The sequence below is a fragment of the Entelurus aequoreus genome, linkage group LG28, assembly GCF_033978785.1.
Source record: "Entelurus aequoreus isolate RoL-2023_Sb linkage group LG28, RoL_Eaeq_v1.1, whole genome shotgun sequence".
NCBI classification, from domain to species: Eukaryota; Metazoa; Chordata; class Actinopteri; order Syngnathiformes; family Syngnathidae; genus Entelurus; species Entelurus aequoreus.
In genome coordinates, this window is record NC_084758.1 from 11,716,270 (window position 1) to 11,736,010 (window position 19,741).

The 19,741-nt window shown below is 36.4% G+C and overlaps 1 protein-coding gene across 4 annotated transcripts in view; it reads left to right on the plus strand.

The window, feature by feature from the left end:
• Window positions 1-19,741, plus strand: part of ldb2a (LIM domain binding 2a) — a 261,535-nt gene that overhangs the window by 144,278 nt on the left and 97,516 nt on the right. For all 4 annotated transcript variants that reach the window (XM_062039739.1, XM_062039740.1, XM_062039737.1 and 1 more), the window contains exon 3: window positions 18,918-19,090. In XM_062039739.1, coding sequence (XP_061895723.1) covers window positions 18,918-19,090 — 173 coding nt within the window. The remainder of the gene's footprint in view (window positions 1-18,917; window positions 19,091-19,741) is intronic.

Consider the following 19,741-nt stretch of genomic DNA (forward strand, 5'->3'; position numbering starts at 1 on the left):
GAAACGGAGTCAAACGTCACCAGTGACTGCATTTGATTGGTGAAACGGAGTCAAACGTCACCAGTGACTGCATTTGATTGGTGAAACGGAGTCAAATGTCACCAGTGACTGTATTTGATTGGTGAAACGGAGTCAAACGTCACCAGTGACTGCATTTGATTGGTGAAACGGAGTCAAACGTCACCAGTGACTGCATTTGATTGGTGAAACGGAGTCAAACGTCACCAGTGACTGTATGTGATTGGTGAAACGGAGTCAAACGTCACCAGTGACTGCATGTGATTGGTGAAACGGAATCAAACGTCACCAGTGACTGTATTTGATTGGTGAAACGGAGTCAAACGTCACAAGTGACTGTATGTGATTGGTGAAACGGAGTCAAACGTCACCAGTGACTGCATGTGATTGGTGAAACGGAGTCAAACGTCACCAGTGACTGCATCTGATTGGTGAAACGGAGTCAAACGTCACCAGTGACTGTATTTGATTGGTGAAACGGAGTCAAACGTCACCAGTGACTGCATCTGATTGGTGAAACGGAGTCAAACGTCACCAGTGACTGTATTTGATTGGTGAAACGGAGTCAAACGTCACCAGTGACTGTATTTGATTGGTGAAACGGAGTCAAATGTCACCAGTGACTGCATTTGATTGGTGAAACGGAGTCAAACGTCACCAGTGACTGTATTTGATTGGTGAAACGGAGTCAAACGTCACCAGTGACTGTATTTGATTGGTGAAACGGAGTCAAACGTCACCAGTGACTGTATTTGATTGGTGAAACGGAGTCAAACGTCACCAGTGACTGCATTTGATTGGTGAAACGGAGTCAAACGTCACCAGTGACTGCATCTGATTGGTGAAACGGAGTCAAACGTCACCAGTGACTGTATTTGATTGGTGAAACGGAGTCAAACGTCACCAGTGACTGTATTTGATTGGTGAAACGGAGTCAAATGTCACCAGTGACTGCATTTGATTGGTGAAACGGAGTCAAATGTCACCAGTGACTGCATGTGATTGGTGAAACGGAGTCAAATGTCACCAGTGACTGCATTTGATTGGTGAAACGGAGTCAAACGTCACCAGTGACTGCTTTTGATTGGTGAAACGGAGTCAAACGTCACCAGTGACTGCATTTAATTGGTGAAACGGAGTCAAACGTCACCAGTGACTGTATTTGATTGGTGAAACGGAGTCAAACGTCACCAGTGACTGTATTTGATTGGTGAAACGGAGTCAAACGTCACCAGTGACTTTATTTGATTGGTGAAACGGAGTCAAACGTCACCAGTGACTTTATTTGATTGGTGAAACGGAGTCAAACGTCACCAGTGACTGCATTTGACTGGTGAAACGGAGTCAAACGTCACCAGTGACTGTATTTGATTGGTGAAACGGAGTCAAACGTCACCAGTGACTGTATTTGATTGGTGAAACGGAGTCAAACGTCACCAGTGACTGCATTTGATTGGTGAAACAGAGTCAAACGTCACCAGTGACTGTATTTGATTGGTGAAACGGAGTCAAACGTCACCAGTGACTGCATTTGATTGGTGAAACGGAGTCAAATGTCACCAGTGACTGTATTTGATTGGTGAAACGGAGTCAAACGTCACCAGTGACTGTATTTGATTGGTGAAACGGAGTCAAACGTCACCAGTGACTGTATTTGATTGGTGAAACGGAGTCAAACGTCACCAGTGACTGTATTTGATTGGTGAAACGGAGTCAAACGTCACCAGTGACTGTATTTGATTGGTGAAACGCAGGCATGCGATAGATCCTACTTGGAAGGTCTGTCTGACAAACCAAAACAAACAAAGCGTGCATTAACAGATGGATAAAAATCAGTAGCGAGTAGCGAGCTGAATGTAGATAAATGCAGCGGAGTAAAAGTAGTGTTTCTTCTCTATAAATATACTCAAGTAAAAGTAAAAGTATGTTGCATTTAAACTACTCTTAGAAGTACAATTTATCCCAAAAGTTACTCAAGTAGATGTAACGGAGTAAATGTAGCGCGTTACTACCCACCTCTGGATACCGGCACTCAAAAGTACCACATTTTGGTACTTTTGTGTGTGTGTGTGTGTGAGTGTGTGTGTGAGTGTGTGTGTGTTCTGGCAATGCTTACTTAATGGGAACATAGCTCTGTTTACACCTTTAGGGGACCTCTGACGGTATGGGGACAAAAAAACAGGTCCCGTAAAGCAGTGGTCCCCAACCTTTTTGTAGCTGCGGACCGGTCAACGCTTGAAAATTTGTCCCATGGACCGTTTTTTTTTTTTTTTTTCCCCAATAAAGAAATACAATCGTGTGCTTACGGACTGTATCCCTGCAGACTGTATTGATATATATTGATATATAATGTATATATTGTGTTTTTTATGTTGATTTAATTTAAAAAAAATAAAAATAAATTTAAAAACAATTCTTGTGTGTCCCGGTACCAATCGGTCCGTGGACCGGTACCGGGCCGTGGCCCGGTGGTTGGGGACCACTGCCCTAAAGGGAAACCTTTTTAAATGGCTGTCAGATCCATTCTGAAGATGCCTAAGTGATTTTTAAGCTTTGACCCATAAAACATGTTGACTTGAAACTTCCTATAAGAGGACAGCTGTAGTGCTGCATTCTGAGCATCATGTCATATTTCATTTGAACTTCTTTTTATTTGTTTTTTAAATGGTCCTCAGTAGTTACGTACAAATTTGTGTGAATTATGCAAAATTATTCAAATTTGGTCCCCGTGACCCATATTAACTCTTTTTTCCCCAGGGTCCCCAGTAAGTATGATCAGCACATTACTTCATCAATCCAGAGATTTAAAGACGTGTATGAGCTAACTGGGCAGTGGACATTTTACACCATTTTTTTGTATGCCTCCACAACCTGTAGAAAGGCTGGTCCCCACAAGCCATGATCAAAAACTTGGTCCCCATTTCAATTGATAACCAGTATGTGTGTGTGCGTGTGTGTGTGTGTTCTTGTATTTCTACCCTTCTTGAGACATGAAGAAGGAAAAGTAGCTTCCATATGAGGTGTGAACAAGTGATGACATAAATCGTGGTCCCCAATAACATTGCATCTAGTAGAGAGCCAAATACTAGAGTCTGTGAACATTGCTCCAAAGTCAGGATTTTTTTTTGGTTGATTTAATGTGCACGGTGCTGACGTAAGACAAGCCATATGTGAGCCTAGGATGAACAAATACACTACGCTACTAAGACTATAGTGGCCATTAACAGTTAGCTTCTACAGCTGGGTTGCCCAAAGTGCGGCACAGGGGCCATCTGTGGTCCCTAACTCCTTTGTCATCGGCCTTAAAGGCCTACTGAAAGCCACTACTAGCGACCACGCAGTCTGATAGTTTATATATCAATGATGAAATCTTAACATTGCAACACATGCCAATACGGCCGGGTTAACTTATAAAGTGCAATTTTAAAATTCCCGCCACACTTCCGGTTGAAAAACTCCTTTGGATATGATTTATGCGCGTGACGTCACAAAAGCAACGGAAGTGGTTGGACCTAGGGATGATGTTTGATAAGAAATTATCGAGTTCGAGTCTATTATCGAATCCTCTTATCGAACCGATTCCTTATCGATTCTTTTATCGAGTCCAGATAGGTTGTTGTATATGGAAAAAAACACACAATATTTGGTGTAACAAAAGCTCACTTTTATTATATAAGAAAACAATTTAATCTAAAAAATAAATAAATATTGACTGTTACCCCCCCTAAAAAAATAAAATAAAATAAATAAATATTGACTGTTGTTACCCAAAGTATATTAAGTGGGATTTTTCAGAGAAACAAATATATACAGTAACACAAAAACAACCTGTCTCTGTGATCACTATAGGTGTATAAATAATAATATAGTGTTAAATAAAATCAGTACCTTGGGCACAAAACTGGAAATAATACAGCTCTCCAAAAAGTGCACTTCTGCTGCTATTGGAACATAACTGTTTGTTATGATGCTTTGACATTTTTGCACTTTATTTCTTTATTGAAAGAAAATTCTATGAAGAGAAAAGTTGTTTGCAAATGTGGTTGCAGTGCTAAAAAATGAAAACTTAAAGCTAAAAAAAGAAATACACTTTATTGAGTTAACATTATTTCTTTATAGGGGGAAAGATGTGATGAGATAGGGAATACAACAACTACACTACCCAGCATGCAACGGGAGTGACGAGCATGCGCGGTAGCCCCGAAAAGTGTTGTTGCATGTCGTCACCCGGCAGCTAAGAATGAGGTTATGAGCACGATGTGAAAGTAAACGTCAAGAACTCAGCCAACACGCCTCGTCTGCATTATTTATAATTAGACAGACAACACATATACAGTGTGATTTTGTTTTGTTTACAAGGAAAGAAAAACAAAAGTTAAAAAAGGGAGATATGTTGTATATATATGTATGTGCTGCGGTTGCTTTAAGAACGTCGCGACAGCTGCCGTAAAGGAGGTGCGTTGCTAGCCTGGTTGCTATGTTTCCGGTTGGTGGTAAAAGTGTTGGTCATGTGTTTGTACCCTGCTCAAATCTCTCAGTAAAGTTATTCATTGGATTATACCTTTTGTTTTGAACTTTATTACACCTTGGAGTGCATTTTCCGGTCCATTGTTTTTCCTGCTTTCCCTATCTGCGCCTAATGACTGAGCTACGTGACGTCATTTCTTGTGATGTCCCACGGAGCATTTCTGGTCGGGACGGGATTCGTTCCGAGGGATTCGAATAAAGAACCAACTATTTTCTTTACTATAGTGGTCTCGATAACGGGTACCGGTTCTCAAAAAGGGATTCGAGTCCGAGGACTCGGTTCTTTTCTTATCGAACAACCGGGAAAAACCGGTTTCGAGTATCATCCCTAGTTGGACCCCATCGGACCCGATAGAAAAGCCTCTTGTTTTCTTTCACAAAATTCCACAGTATTCTGGACATCTGTGTTGGTGAATCTTTTGAGACTGCAAAGAAGAACGTTGTAGGTGGGATCGATCGGTGTCTTAGCGGCTAAGTACAATACTGTAATATCTGTGATATTTGCATTAGTGTACTGTGTCTTTAAAGGCCTACTGAAAGCCACTACTACCGACCATGCAGTCTGATAGTTTATATATCAATGATGAAATCTTAACATTATAACACATGCCAATACGGCCGGGTTAACTTATAAAGTGACATTTTAAATTTGCCGCTAAACTTCCAGTTCGAAACGCCTCTGAGGATGACGTATGCGCGTGACGTAGACCGGGGAACACGGGTATGCCTTCCACATTGAAGCCAATACGAAAAAGCTCTGTTTTCATTTCATAATTCCACAGTATTCTGGACATCTGTGTTCGTGAATCTGTTGCAATCATGTTCATTGCATTATGGAGAAGGAAGCTGAGCAAGCAAAGAAGAAAGTTGTCGGTGCGAAATGGACGTATTTTTCGAACGTAGTCAGCAACAACAGTACACAGCCGGCGCTTCTTTGTTTACATTCCCGAAAGATGCAGTCAAGATGGAAGAACTCGGATAACAGAGACTCTAACCAGGAGGACTTTTGACTTCGATACACAGACGCCTGTAGAGAACTGGGACAACACAGACTCTTACCAGGATTACTTTGATTTGGATGACAAAGACGCAGACGTGCTACTGTGAGTATGCAGCTTTGGCTTCTAAACATTTGATCGCTTGACCGTATGTGCGCAACTTTTTTTTGCGTATGTACGTAACTTTTTAAAAATATATAAGCTTTATGAACCTTGGGTTAGGTGAACGGTCTTTTGGGCTGAGTGATTGTGTGTGTTGATCAGGTGTTTGAATTGTATTGGCGTGTTCTATGGAGCTAGGAGCTAGCAGAGGAGCTAGGAGCTAGCATAACAAACACGCAGGTGTTTTTATGCAGGATTAATTTGTGGCATATTAAATATAAGCCTGGTTGTGTTGTGGCTAATAGAGTATATATATGTCTTGTGTTTATTTACTGTTGTAGTCATTCCCAGCTGAATATCAGGTCACCCCCGGCTCTCACAGCATCTTCCCTATCTGAATAGCTTCAACTCCCCACTAGTCCTTCACTTGCACTTTACTCATCCACAAATCTTTCATCCTCGCTCAAATTAATGGGGAAATTGTCGCTTTCTCGGTCCGAATCTCTCTCACTTCATGCGGCCATCATTGTAAACAATAGGGAACTTTGCGTATATGTTCAACTGACTACGTCACGCTACTTCCGGTAGGTGCAAGCCTTTTTTTTATCAGATACCAAAAGTTGCAATATTTATCGTCGTTGTTCTATACTAAATCCTTTCAGCAAAAATATGGCAATATCGCGAAATGATCAAGTATGACACATAGAATAGATCTGCTATCCCCGTTTAAATAAAAAAAATTCATTTCAGTAGGCCTTTAAGGGTTTGGGGAACGCGCATGCGCGAGTGAGTTGGCGGGGAACTTGAGTGTGTGTGAGCGTGACTTTTGGCTAACAGCAGCTCGTGTATGTGTGTGCGTTACTTTTTGAACTACAACCAGTTACCGCTTGTTAATAAAGCGATTGAGCAATTTGTTTAATGGACAATGGAGACTGCAAATAAGAAAGTTGGAGCCGGTGGAGCAGCGGACTACAGCAACACCAACACCAGGAGGTTGTGTTGTGTTTTGAGCAGGATAGCAGACGCACTACGGTGAGTACAGCTTTGGCTTACAAACATTTGATCGATTGCCCGTACGTGCGTGTCGATATGTGCATGTGACGTACGTAACTTTGGGGAAATATATGTTTCTTGCCGACTCTGATGGCGGCCGGGGTGTCGTCAAAAGCGTACAACGCCCGCCGCCGCTTCTAAGTTAGCAACGCAGCTAGGTTAGCTTCTGTTTTTTTAGCTTCGCCAAGCGGAATATTATTAATCGTGTATTTACATGTTCATGATTTAATAGTATTATTGATCTTCTGTCTATCCAACCAGTCAGGGTTTTTTTTATTTAGTTTCTATCTGCATTTGAGACTGGCGCTATCGCGTTGGCTACGTTGCTAGGTTAGCTTCTGTTTTTTTTAGCTTCGCCAAGCGGAATATTATTAATCGTGTATTTACATGTTCATGGTTTAATAGTATTATTGATCTTCTGTCTATCCTTCCAGTCAGGGTTTTTTTTTATTTAGTTTCTATCTGCATTTGAGACTGGCGCTATCGCGTTGGCTACGTTGCTAGGTTAGCTTCTGTTTTTTTAGCTTCGCGAAGCGGGATATTATTAATCGTGTATTTACATGTTCATGGTTTAATAGTATTATTGATCTTCTGTCTATCCAACCAGTCAGGGTTTTTTTTTATTTAGTTTCTATTTGCATTTGAGACTGTCGCTATCGCGTTGGCTACGTTGCTAGGTTAGCTTCTGTTTTTTTAGCTTCGCCAAGCGGAATATTATTAATCGTGTATTTACATGTTCATGGTTTAATAGTATTATTGATCTTCTGTCTATCCATCCAGTCAGGGTTTTTTTTTATTTAGTTTCTATCTGCATTTGAGACTGGCGCTATCGCGTTGGCTACGTTGCTAGGTTAGCTTCTGTTTTTTTAGCTTCGCCAAGCGGAAGATTATTAATCGTGTATTTACATGTTCATGGTTTAATAGTATTATTGATCTTCTGTCTATCCATCCAGTCAGGGTTTTTTTTTATTTAGTTTCTATCTGCATTTGAGACTGGCGCTATCGCGTTGGCTACGTTGCTAGGTTAGCTTCTGTTTTTTTAGCTTCGCCAAGCGGAAGATTATTAATCGTGTATTTACATGTTCATGGTTTAATAGTATTATTGATCTTCTGTCTATCCAACCAGTCAGGGTTTTTTTTTATTTAGTTTCTATCTGCATTTAAAACTGGCGCTATCGCGTTGGCTACGTTGCTAGGTTAGCTTCTGTTTTTTTAGCTTCGCCAAGCGGAATATTATTAATCGTGTATTTACATGTTCATGGTTTAATAGTATTATTGATCTTCTGTCTATCCATCCAGTCAGGGTTTTTTTTAATTTAGTTTCTATCTGCATTTGAGACTGGCGCTATCGCGTTGGCTACGTTGCTAGGTTAGCTTCTGTTTTTTTAGCTTCGCCAAGCGGAAGATTATTAATCGTGTATTTACATGTTCATGGTTTAATAGTATTATTGATCTTCTGTCTATCCATCCAGTCAGGGTTTTTTTTAATTTAGTTTCTATCTGCATTTGAGACTGGCGCTATCGCGTTGGCTACGTTGCTAGGTTAGCTTCTGTTTTTTTAGCTTCGCCAAGCGGAAGATTATTAATCGTGTATTTACATGTTCATGGTTTAATAGTATTATTGATCTTCTGTCTATCCATCCAGTCAGGTTTTTTTTTATTTAGTTTCTATCTGCATTTGAGACTGATGCTATCGCGTTGGCTACGTTGCTAGGTTAGCTTCTGTTTTTTTAGCTTCGCCAAGCGGAATATTATTAATCGTGTATTTACATGTTCATGGTTTAATAGTATTATTGATCTTCTGTCTATCCATCCAGTCAGGTTTTTTTTTTATTTAGTTTCTATCTGCATTTGAGACTGGCGCTATCGCGTTGGCTACGTTGCTAGGTTAGCTTCTGGTTTTTTAGCTTCGCCAAGCGGAATATTATTAATCGTGTATTTACATGTTCATGGTTTAATAGTATTATTGATCTTCTGTCCATCCATCCAGTCAGGGTTTTTTTTAATTTAGTTTCTATCTGCATTTGAGACTGGCGCTATCGCGTTGGCTACGTTGCTAGGTTAGCTTCTGTTTTTTTAGCTTCGCCAAGCGGAAGATTATTAATCGTGTATTTACATGTTCATGGTTTAATAGTATTATTGATCTTCTGTCTATCCATCCAGTCAGGTTTTTTTTTATTTAGTTTCTATCTGCATTTGAGACTGATGCTATCGCGTTGGCTACGTTGCTAGGTTAGCTTCTGTTTTTTTAGCTTCGCCAAGCGGAATATTATTAATCGTGTATTTACATGTTCATGGTTTAATAGTATTATTGATCTTCTGTCTATCCAACCAGTCAGGGTTTTTTTTAATTTAGTTTCTATCTGCATTTGAGACTGGCGCTATCGCGTTGGCTACGTTGCTAGGTTAGCTTCTGTTTTTTTAGCTTCGCCAAGCGGAATATTATTAATCGTGTATTTACATGTTCATGGTTTAATAGTATTATTGATCTTCTGTCTATCCATCCAGTCAGGTTTTTTTTTTATTTAGTTTCTATCTGCATTTGAGACTGGCGCTATCGCGTTGGCTACGTTGCTAGGTTAGCTTCTGGTTTTTTAGCTTCGCCAAGCGGAATATTATTAATCGTGTATTTACATGTTCATGGTTTAATAGTAGTATTGATCTTCTGTCAATCCATCCAGTCAGGGTTTTTTTTTATTTAGTTTCTATCTGCATTTGAGACTGGCGCTATCGCGTTGGCTACATTGCTAGGTTAGCTTCTGGTTTTTTAGCTTTGCCAAGCGGAATATTATTAATCGTGTATTTACATGTTCATGGTTTAATAGTATTATTGATCTTCTGTCTATCTATCCAGTCAGGTTTTTTATTAATTTAGTTTCTATCTGCATTTGAGACTGGCGCTATCGCGTTGGCTACGTTGCTAGGTTAGCTTCTGTTTTTTTAGCTTCGCCAAGCGGGATATTATTAATCGTGTATTTACATGTTCATGGTTTAATAGTATTATTGATCTTCTGTCTATCTATCCAGTCAGGTTTTTTTTTAATTTAGTTTCTATCTGCATTTGAGACTGGCGCTATCGCGTTGGCTACGTTGCTAGGTTAGCTTCTGTTTTTTTAGCTTCGCCAAGCGGAATATTATTAATCGTGTATTTACATGTTCACGGTTTAATAGTATTATTGATCTTCTGTCTATCCATCCAGTCAGGTTTTTTTTTAATTTAGTTTCTATCTGCATTTGAGACTGCTGCTATAACGTTGGCTACGTAGCTAGGTTAGTTTCTATTTGTTTTAGCTTCGCCAAGCTGAATTATTAATCGTGTATTTACATGTTCAGTCACTGTGAATGTCCATTTCACGTTCTCGACTCTCATTTTCAAGAGGATATAGTATCTGAGATGGTTTAAAATACAAATCTGTTATCCACAATAGAAAAAGGAGAGAGTGTGGAATCCAATGAGCCAGCTTGTACCTAAGTTACGGTCAGAGCGAAAAAAGATACGTCCTGCACTGCCTCTCAAGTCCTTCACTCTAACGTTCCTCATCTACGAATCTTTCATCCTCGCTCAAATTAATGGGGTAATCGTCACTTTCTCGGTCCGAATCTCTCTTGCTCCATTGTAAACAATGGGGGATTGTGAGGAATACTAGCTCCTGTGACGTCACGCTACTTCCGGTACAGGCAAGGCTTTTTTTTATCAGCGAGCAAAAGTTGCGAACTTTATCGTCGATTTTCTCTACTAAATCCTTTCAGCAAAAATATGGCAATATCACGAAATGATCAAGTATGACACATAGAACGGATCTGCTATTCCCGTTTAAATAAAAAAAATTCATTTCAGTAGGCCTTTAAGCACGTTACAAAAAACTAAAAAAATAGAGATCTCATTTGCACCCCCTGGTGGTGAAATCTATCAAAATGAAGGTGGTCCCAAAAAGGAGGGATTTTTTTCAAATTGACTGTGTGTCGCTTTTAAAAGTGCTCCCCATCTGGTCAACATATGAAATAACAAGTGTGTGTAAGAAATTGAAATGCGCCCCCAAAATATATTTAAAAAAAAATACAAATAAATATGTACATAGAAACATACTGTACTAACTTGAAGTAAATAATGAAGATTAAAAATCAGTTATAAACAAAAATTTAAAAAAAATTATAACTAAAAGCAGTCTTTTTTTCACAATGTTTCAATTTTTTTTTTTTTTATAAAATTGGGGACAATTTCTCTTATTCTTTGTTTCTGTAATATTGCAATATTTTTTTGTAAAATTATTACTTATTTAAAATGTTTACTTTTAATGCAAAATGGTGACATTTGTCATATAAAATTCTGACTTGTATCACTATATTGCCAATTTTTTTTGTTGTTCTTGTAAAATAGTGACATTTTTTTGAGTAAAATGATGACTTTTGTCAAAATATTGCCAAGTAAATTTCTGATTATTATTAAAACATTGCCAACATTTCAAAGTGTTCTTATGAAATTGTGACTTTTGTCGAGTAAAATGACGACTCTGTTCATAAAATTGCCAAAAGTTTAAGCTTTTCTTGTAAAATTGCGACTGTTTTGAGTAAAATTCCAACTTTTATCATATTATTGCACAAATGTTCCGTTTTTCTTGTACAATTTTGACTTGCGTCGCGTAAAATTACAACTTTTATTATAATACTGCCAAAATTCTAAGTTTTTCTTGTGAAATTCCAACTCATTTTTTTTACAACAAGCTTTTTTATATTTGCATAGTATGTATATATTATTAATGTTGTAAATATAAATCTTTATATATCTAGAAAGGGTGGTCCTATGCATTTTTTGGAGGTCTCAAGAAGGTAACAAATACAATAAAGTGTGTGTGTGTGTGTGTGTGTGTGTGTGTGTGTGTGTGTGTGTGTGTGTGTGTGTGTGTGTGTGTTCTTGTATTTCTACCCTTCTTGAGACATAAAGAAGGAAAAGTAGCTTCCATATGAGGAGGTGTGAACAAGGGATGACATAAATCATGGTCCCAATAACATTACATCTAATAGAGAGCCAAATACTAGAGTCTGTGAACATTGCTCCAAAGTCAGGATTTTTGTTGTTGTTGATTTAATGTGCTTTCAAAAGTAAACATTGACACGTACAAAGGCAGCAATATATGATCAAACAAGACGGCAGCTAAAGAAGGACTTCCCTATTCATCCCCGAAAAAACCCGCTATATATATATAGGATGAACAAATACACTACGCTACTAAGACTATAGTGGCCATTAACAGTTAGCTTCTACCGCTGGGTTGCCCAAAGTGCGGCACAGGGGCCATCTGTGGTCCCTGACTCCTTTGTCATCGGCCTTAAGCACGTTACAAAAAACAAAAAAATAGAGATCTCATTTGCACCCCCTGCTGGTGAAATCTATCAAAATGAGGGTGTTCCCAAAAAGGAGGGATTTTTTTTCAAATTGACTGTGTGTCGCTTTTAAAAGTGCTCCCCCTCTGGTCAACATATGAAATAACAAGTGTGTGTAAGAAATTGAAATGCGCCCCCAAAATGTATTTAAAAAAAAAATTAAAAAAAATATGTACATGGAAACATACTGTACTAACTTAAAGTAAATAATGAAGATTAAAAAACAATTACAAAAAAAATATATATATATAATTAAAAGCAGTCTTTTCCTCACAATGTTTCGATTATTTTTTTTTTATATAAAATTGGGGACAGTTTGTCATATTCTTTGTTTCTGTAATATTGCAATATTTTTTTGTAAAATTATTACTTATGTAAAATGATTACTTTTTAAAGAAAAATGGTGACATTTGTCATATAGCTATATGGCTTCATAGTAAAAGGGTGCGGGTACTAGACTGGCCTGCCTGTAGTCCAGACCTGTCTCCCATTGAAAATGTGTGAAGGCTAAAATATGAGAAGGGAGACTGTTGAACAACTTACGCTGTACATCAAGCAAGAATGGGAAAGAATTCCACTTCAAAAATGTGTCTCCTCAGTTCCCAAACCTTTACTGAGTGTTGTTAAAAGGAAAGGCCATGTAACACACTGGTAAAAATGCCCCTCTGACAACTTTTTTGCAATGTGTTGCTGCCCTAACTTTTAAGTTCATGATTATTTGCAAAAAATAACAAAGTTTCTCAGTGTGAACATGAAATATCTAATTGAATTTGGATTTGTTGTATTCTATTTTTATTCACCATTTACACAATGTGACAACTTCACTGCTTTTGGGGTTTAGTATGTTCCCATCATAAGTTGTGGTACTATGAGAGGCGTTTATTCAACTAAGCAGGGCATGCCTGAAGGCCTAGGTGGGAGATGCACGGCCCGCCACTGCCGCAGTGCGATGCTTCCAAGGAGGTACCAAGTAAGGATCAGAGACCCCACTGAGCCCGTCAGCTTGGGAGCAAACACAAACTCTCCACTTGGAGTCTTAAAAAGAATATATATAAAAAAAGCGCTGAGCTCCAAAGCGTCCCAGCATGGCCGCCATTACTCGCCATCTATCACTCGGTCACCCCCGGCGACGCACGCTGGGTTTGATTGGGACGCCTTTTTGGCGAGCATAACTCCTCCGTGTGGCGACCCCAACCATCTTTAACCACCATCTTTTTCTCCCTCTCTTCTTGCTGACAACTTTTTTTTTTTATACATCTTTTCCCTCCTCCTCCTCCTCTCTCCATCTTTCATCTTCCTCCTCTCCCTCCTCTTCCTCCTCTCCCTCCTTCTCATTAGCAGTCCGCTCACTCCGAGTCCTACTTTGTTTTGCAGGCGCGTGGCGGCGGCCGAGCGAGGGAGCGAGAGAGAGAGAGAATTGCGCCTTATTTAGCCATGCCTAGACTTTATGGAGTTGCAAAAACATGCCAGTCCAAATAAATATTTATTGTTGTTCTAACGACGTGGTCACCTCTTTCAAAAAGTTTTTTTTTTTTTTAACAGAATGATTGTTTGTAAGTTATCACAAAACTTTCCGTTCAAATGAGTTCCCGGCAAGCAGACACACCAATATGACACAATTATAATACAAATAACATCAATATGACACAATAATTGTACAAATAACAATAATATGACACAATAATAACCAAATGACAACAATACGACACAATTGTTAGACTAAAAAACAATATTATGACACAACAATAACACAGATAACATCAATATGACACAATAATAACACAAATGAAAATGATATGACACAATAATAACACAAATAACGGCATGACACAATATGAATACAAATAACATAAAAATGGCACAATAATAACACAAATAACATCAATATGACACAATAATTATACAAATAAAAATAATATGACACAATAATAACACAAATAACAACGGCATGACACAATATGAATACAAATAACATCAATATGACACAATAATAACACAAATAACATCAATATTACACAATAATTATACAAATAACAATATTATGACACAATAATAACACAAATGACAACAATATGACACAATTATTAGATAAATAACAATAATATGACACAATAATAACACAAATGACAACAATATGACACAATTATTAGACAAATAACAATAATATGACACAATAATAACACAAATAACATCAATATGACACAATAATTATACAAATAACAATAATATGACACAATAATAACACAAAAGACAACAATATGACACAATTATTAGACAAATAACATGAATATAACACAAATAACATCAATATGACACAATAATTATACAAATAACAATATTATGACACAATAATAACACAAATAACATCAATATGACACAATAATTATAAAAAATAACAATATTATGACACAATAAAAACACAAATAACATCAATATGACACAATAATTATACAAATAACAATAATATGACACAATAATAACACAAATGACAACAATATGACACAATTTTTAGACAAATAACATTATATGACACAATAATAACACAAATAACAACCGCATGACACAATAAGAATGAAAATAACATCAATATGGCACAATAATAACACAAATAACATCAATATGACACAATAATTATACAAATAAAAATAATATGACACAATAATAACACAAATAACAACGGCATGACACAATATGAATACAAATAACATCAATATGACACAATAATAACACAACCGAGAGAGAAACACTAGTTTTTTGGAGAAGTGAAACATCATATTTTTTCAAATTAAAACATTGCTTACTTTTTATACCAAAAATCAGCAAGATTGTCAGTGTCACAAATGCCTCATCATTGGTAATAAAATGATAAAACAATATCAATATATATTGTGATAGACATGTAAACTATATCCATTTAAAACAAATACAGTCTATTATACAGCATTATTCACATGTGAATAATATAAATACAGTCTATAATAGGGCATTATTCACATGTGAATAACTTAAATACAGTCTATTATACAGCATTATTCACATGTGAATAATATAATTAGTCTATTATACAGCATTATTCACATGTGAAAAATATAAATACAGTATATTATACAGCATTATTCACATGTGAATAATATAAATACAGTCTATTGTACAGCATTATTCACATGTGAATTATATAAATACAGTCTATTATACAGCATTATTCACATGTGAATAATATAAATACAGTCTATTATACAGCATTATTCACATGTGAATAATATAAATACAGTCTATTATACAGCATTATTCACATGTGAATAATATAAATACAGTCTATTATACAGCATTATTCACATGTGAATAATATAAATACAGTATTATACAGCATTATTCACATGTGAATAATATAAATACAGTCTATTATACAGCATTATTCACATGTGAATAACATAAATACAGTCTATTATACAGCATTATTCACATGTGAATAATATAAATACAGTATTATACAGCATTATTCACATGTGAATAATATAAATACAGTCTATTATACAGCATTATTCACATGTGAATAACATAAATACAGTCTATTATACAGCATTATTCACATGTGAATAATATAAATACAGTCTATTATACAGCATTATTCACATGTGAATAATATAAATACATTATACATTTACAGTACATGTGATAAGTACAATACATACGTATCACACACCGGCTGTTTGATTGTAACATGCACATTAGTTGTAGTTTTTATGACCGGATTTGGGGGTTTTGAAAACGCCGTGTAAAATCGCTAATGCAAACTAGCAGCGAGCTAGCGCGTTTTGAAAAGTGAAAGCCTTACCGTACTTTCACGTTCATTTTTCTTGCTTTGTGAGAGATACATGAATTATAAGCAGCCCTCGGCTCAGTGTGTCAACATGCTAGCATTAGCTCGCTGCTATCAATGCACCGCTAAAATAGTTTGTCTGCGTTAGCGCTTACAATACCAATGTCACTCATATTTGCTTAATTGTCAGGTCAGGACATGTAAATGGAATTTCTTGGCAGTTTGTGGATGTTTTTAGCGAGTATAGCGGGCGCAATAGAGGACTCTCGATCTGTTCACTAAATTGTTAGCTATTTATTTACGATTTCTAATGCATAAAAAAGCCAAACACGTGTGTTCTTGTCTTACATAAGGATTGTGAATGATAACGAGCACATCTCTTTCAAATTGTTGCATATTTCCAGTATGACTGGAAAACACGTAAAATTGCTCATGCTAATCGGTAGCATGTGTATGGCACATTCAATGTAAATTAGCATCGAGCTAACGCATTTTTAAATTTTTTTATTTTTGAGTGGCTTTTCCTTGGAAAATTGTAACATTGCTTGAAGCCAATCCGTCTGAGTCCGCTCTGAGCCGTACTGTGCCGTATTTTCCGGACCATAGGGCGCACCGGATTACAAGGCGCCGTGTGTAATGTTCTATATTTTCAATGGAACATTTAAAGTTGTGGTGTTGTTTACTGGCGTCATATTGCAGTCTACACGTATCTCTTATGTGTGACTGCCATCATATTGCAGTCTACACGTATCTCTTATGTTTGACTGCCATCATATTGCAGTCTACACGTATCTCTTATGTTTGACTGCCATCATATTGCAGTCTACACGTATCTCTTATGTGTGACTGCCATCATATTGCAGTCTACACGTATCTCTTATGTGTGACTGCCATCATATTGCAGCCTACACGTATCTCTTATGTGTGACTGCCATCATATTGCAGTCTACACGTACCTCTTATGTGTGACTGCCATCTACTGGTCACACGTATCATTTCACCATGTACCAAATAAAATAGCTTCGAGGTCGGTAAGCACAACCAGAATTATTCCGTACATTAGGCGCGTCGGGCACTGTCAATTTTTGAGAAAATAAAAGTATTTTAAGTGCTCCTTATAGTCCGTAGTCTTAGTCTTAGTTATAACACTTATACAAGACTTTTAAAGTCATGTTGATAGTAGGCTAATGTAGCTAATATAGACACTTACATCATGTGTTGTCTTCATTATAACACTTATATGAGACTTTTAAAGTCATTTTGATAGTAGGCTAATATAGACACTTACATCATGTGTTGTCTTCATTATAACACTTATATAAGAGTTTTAAAGTCATTTTGATAGTAGGCTAATATAGACACTTACATCATGTGTTGTCTTCATAATAACACTTATATAAGACTTTTAAAGTCATTTTGATAGTAGGCTAATGTAGCTAATATAGACACTTACATCATGTGTTGTCTTCATTATAACACTTATATAAGACTTTTAAAGTCATTTTGATAGTAGGCTAATATAGCTAATATAGACACTTACATCATGTGTTGTCTTCATTATAACACTTATATAAGACTTTTAAAGTCATTTTGATAGTAGGCTAATGTAGCTAATATAGACACTTACATCATGTGTTGTCTTCATTATAACACTTATATAAGACTTTTAAAGTCATTTTGATAGTAGGCTAATATAGACACTTACATCATGTGTTGCCTTCATTATAACACTTATATAAGACTTTTAAAGTCATTTTGATAGTAGGCTAGTATAGCTAATATAGACACTTACATCATGTGTTGTCTTCATTATAACACTCGTGTAAGACTTTAAAGTAATTTTGATAGTAGGCTAATATAGACACTTACATCACGTGTTGTCTTCATTATAACACTTATATAAGACTTTTAAAGTCATTTTGATAGTAGGCTAATATAACTAATATAGACACTTACATCACGTGTTGTCTTCATAATAACACTTATATAAGACTTTTAAAGTTATTTTGATAGTAGGCTAATGTAGCTAATATACACACTTACATCATGTGTTGTCTTCATTATAACAGTTATATAAGACTTTTAAAGTCATGTTGATAGTAGGCTAGTATAGCTAATATAGACACTTACATCATGTGTTGTCTTCATTATAACACTCGTGTAAGGCTTTTAAAGTAATTTTTATAGTAGGCTAATATAGACACTTACATCATGTGTTGTCTTCATTATAACACTTATATACGACTTTTAAAGTCATTTTGATAGTAGGCTAATATAACTAATATAGACACTTACATCACGTGTTGTCTTCATTATAACACTTATATAAGACTTTTAAAGTCATTTTGATAGTAGGCTAGTATAGCTAATATAGACACTTACATCATATGTTGTCTTCATTATAACACTCGTGTAAGACTTTTAAAGTAATTTTGATAGTAGGCTAATATAGACACTTACATCATGTGTTGTCTTCATTATAACACTTATATAAGACTTTTAAAGTCATTTTGATAGTAGGCTAATATAGCTAATATAGACACTTACATCACGTGTTGTCTTCATAATAACACTTATATAAGACTTTTAAAGTCATTTTGATAGTAGGCTAATATAGCTAATATAGACACTTACATCATGTGTTGTCTTCATTATAACACTTATATAAGACTTTTAAAGTCATTTTGATAGTAGGCTAACGTAGCTAATATAGACACTTACATCATGTGTTGTCTTCATTATAACACTTATATAAGACTTTTAAAGTAATTTTGATAGTAGGCTAATATAGACACTTACATCATGTGTTGTCTTCATAATAACACTTTTATAAGACTTTTAAAGTCATTTTGATAGTAGGCTAGTATAGCTAATATAGACACTTACATCATGTGTTGTCTTCATTATAACACTTATATAAGACTTTTAAAGTCATTTTGATAGTAGGCTAGTCACTACATGTTATTGAGGTGTTTTCTTGCCTGGTGAACTAAAACCTCGTCCTCCTCCCACCACAGCCATCGGGCGGACGCTGATCCCGCGCTACTTCAGCACGGTGTTCGAGGGCGGCGTGAGCGAGCTGCATTACATCCTCAAACACTCCAAGGAGTCGTGCCACAACTCGTGCATCACGCTGGACTGCGACCAGTGCACCATGGTCACCCAGCACGGCAAGCCCATGTTCACCAAGGTAACGCCCTCCATCATTAGACGGCTGCTGATGGACCTCCCCGCTCAGTCCACCTGTTGACATGACATGCTACATTGATTCATGAGGAGTATTAATGATGTCATTTATGTTGGCCTGCCAGCAGCACTCAATAAGCAGGAAAGTGCACACCTTTTTCCCATGCACACCTTAACATAAGCATCACTTTATTCCTGCTGCTTTAAGAAGACTCACCTGCCACAATAGTAGGCACACCTGCACCAGCCCATAATATACATGGAGAATAATAACGGCTCATTGCTTTAATAACACGTTTTATTTCTGTTCAAAAACATTGTTCCCATGCAGCAAATAACAATAATATGACACAATAATAACACAAATAACATCAATATGACACAATAATTATACAAATAACAATATTATGAAACAATAACACAAATGACAACAATATGACACAATAATTATACAAATAACAATAATATGACACAATAATAACACAAATGACAACAATATGACACAATAATTATACAAATAACAATATTATGAAACAATAACACAAATGACAACAATATGACACAATAATTATACAAATAACAATAATATGACACAATAATAACACAAATGACAACAATATGACACAATAATTGTTCAAATAACAATAATATGACA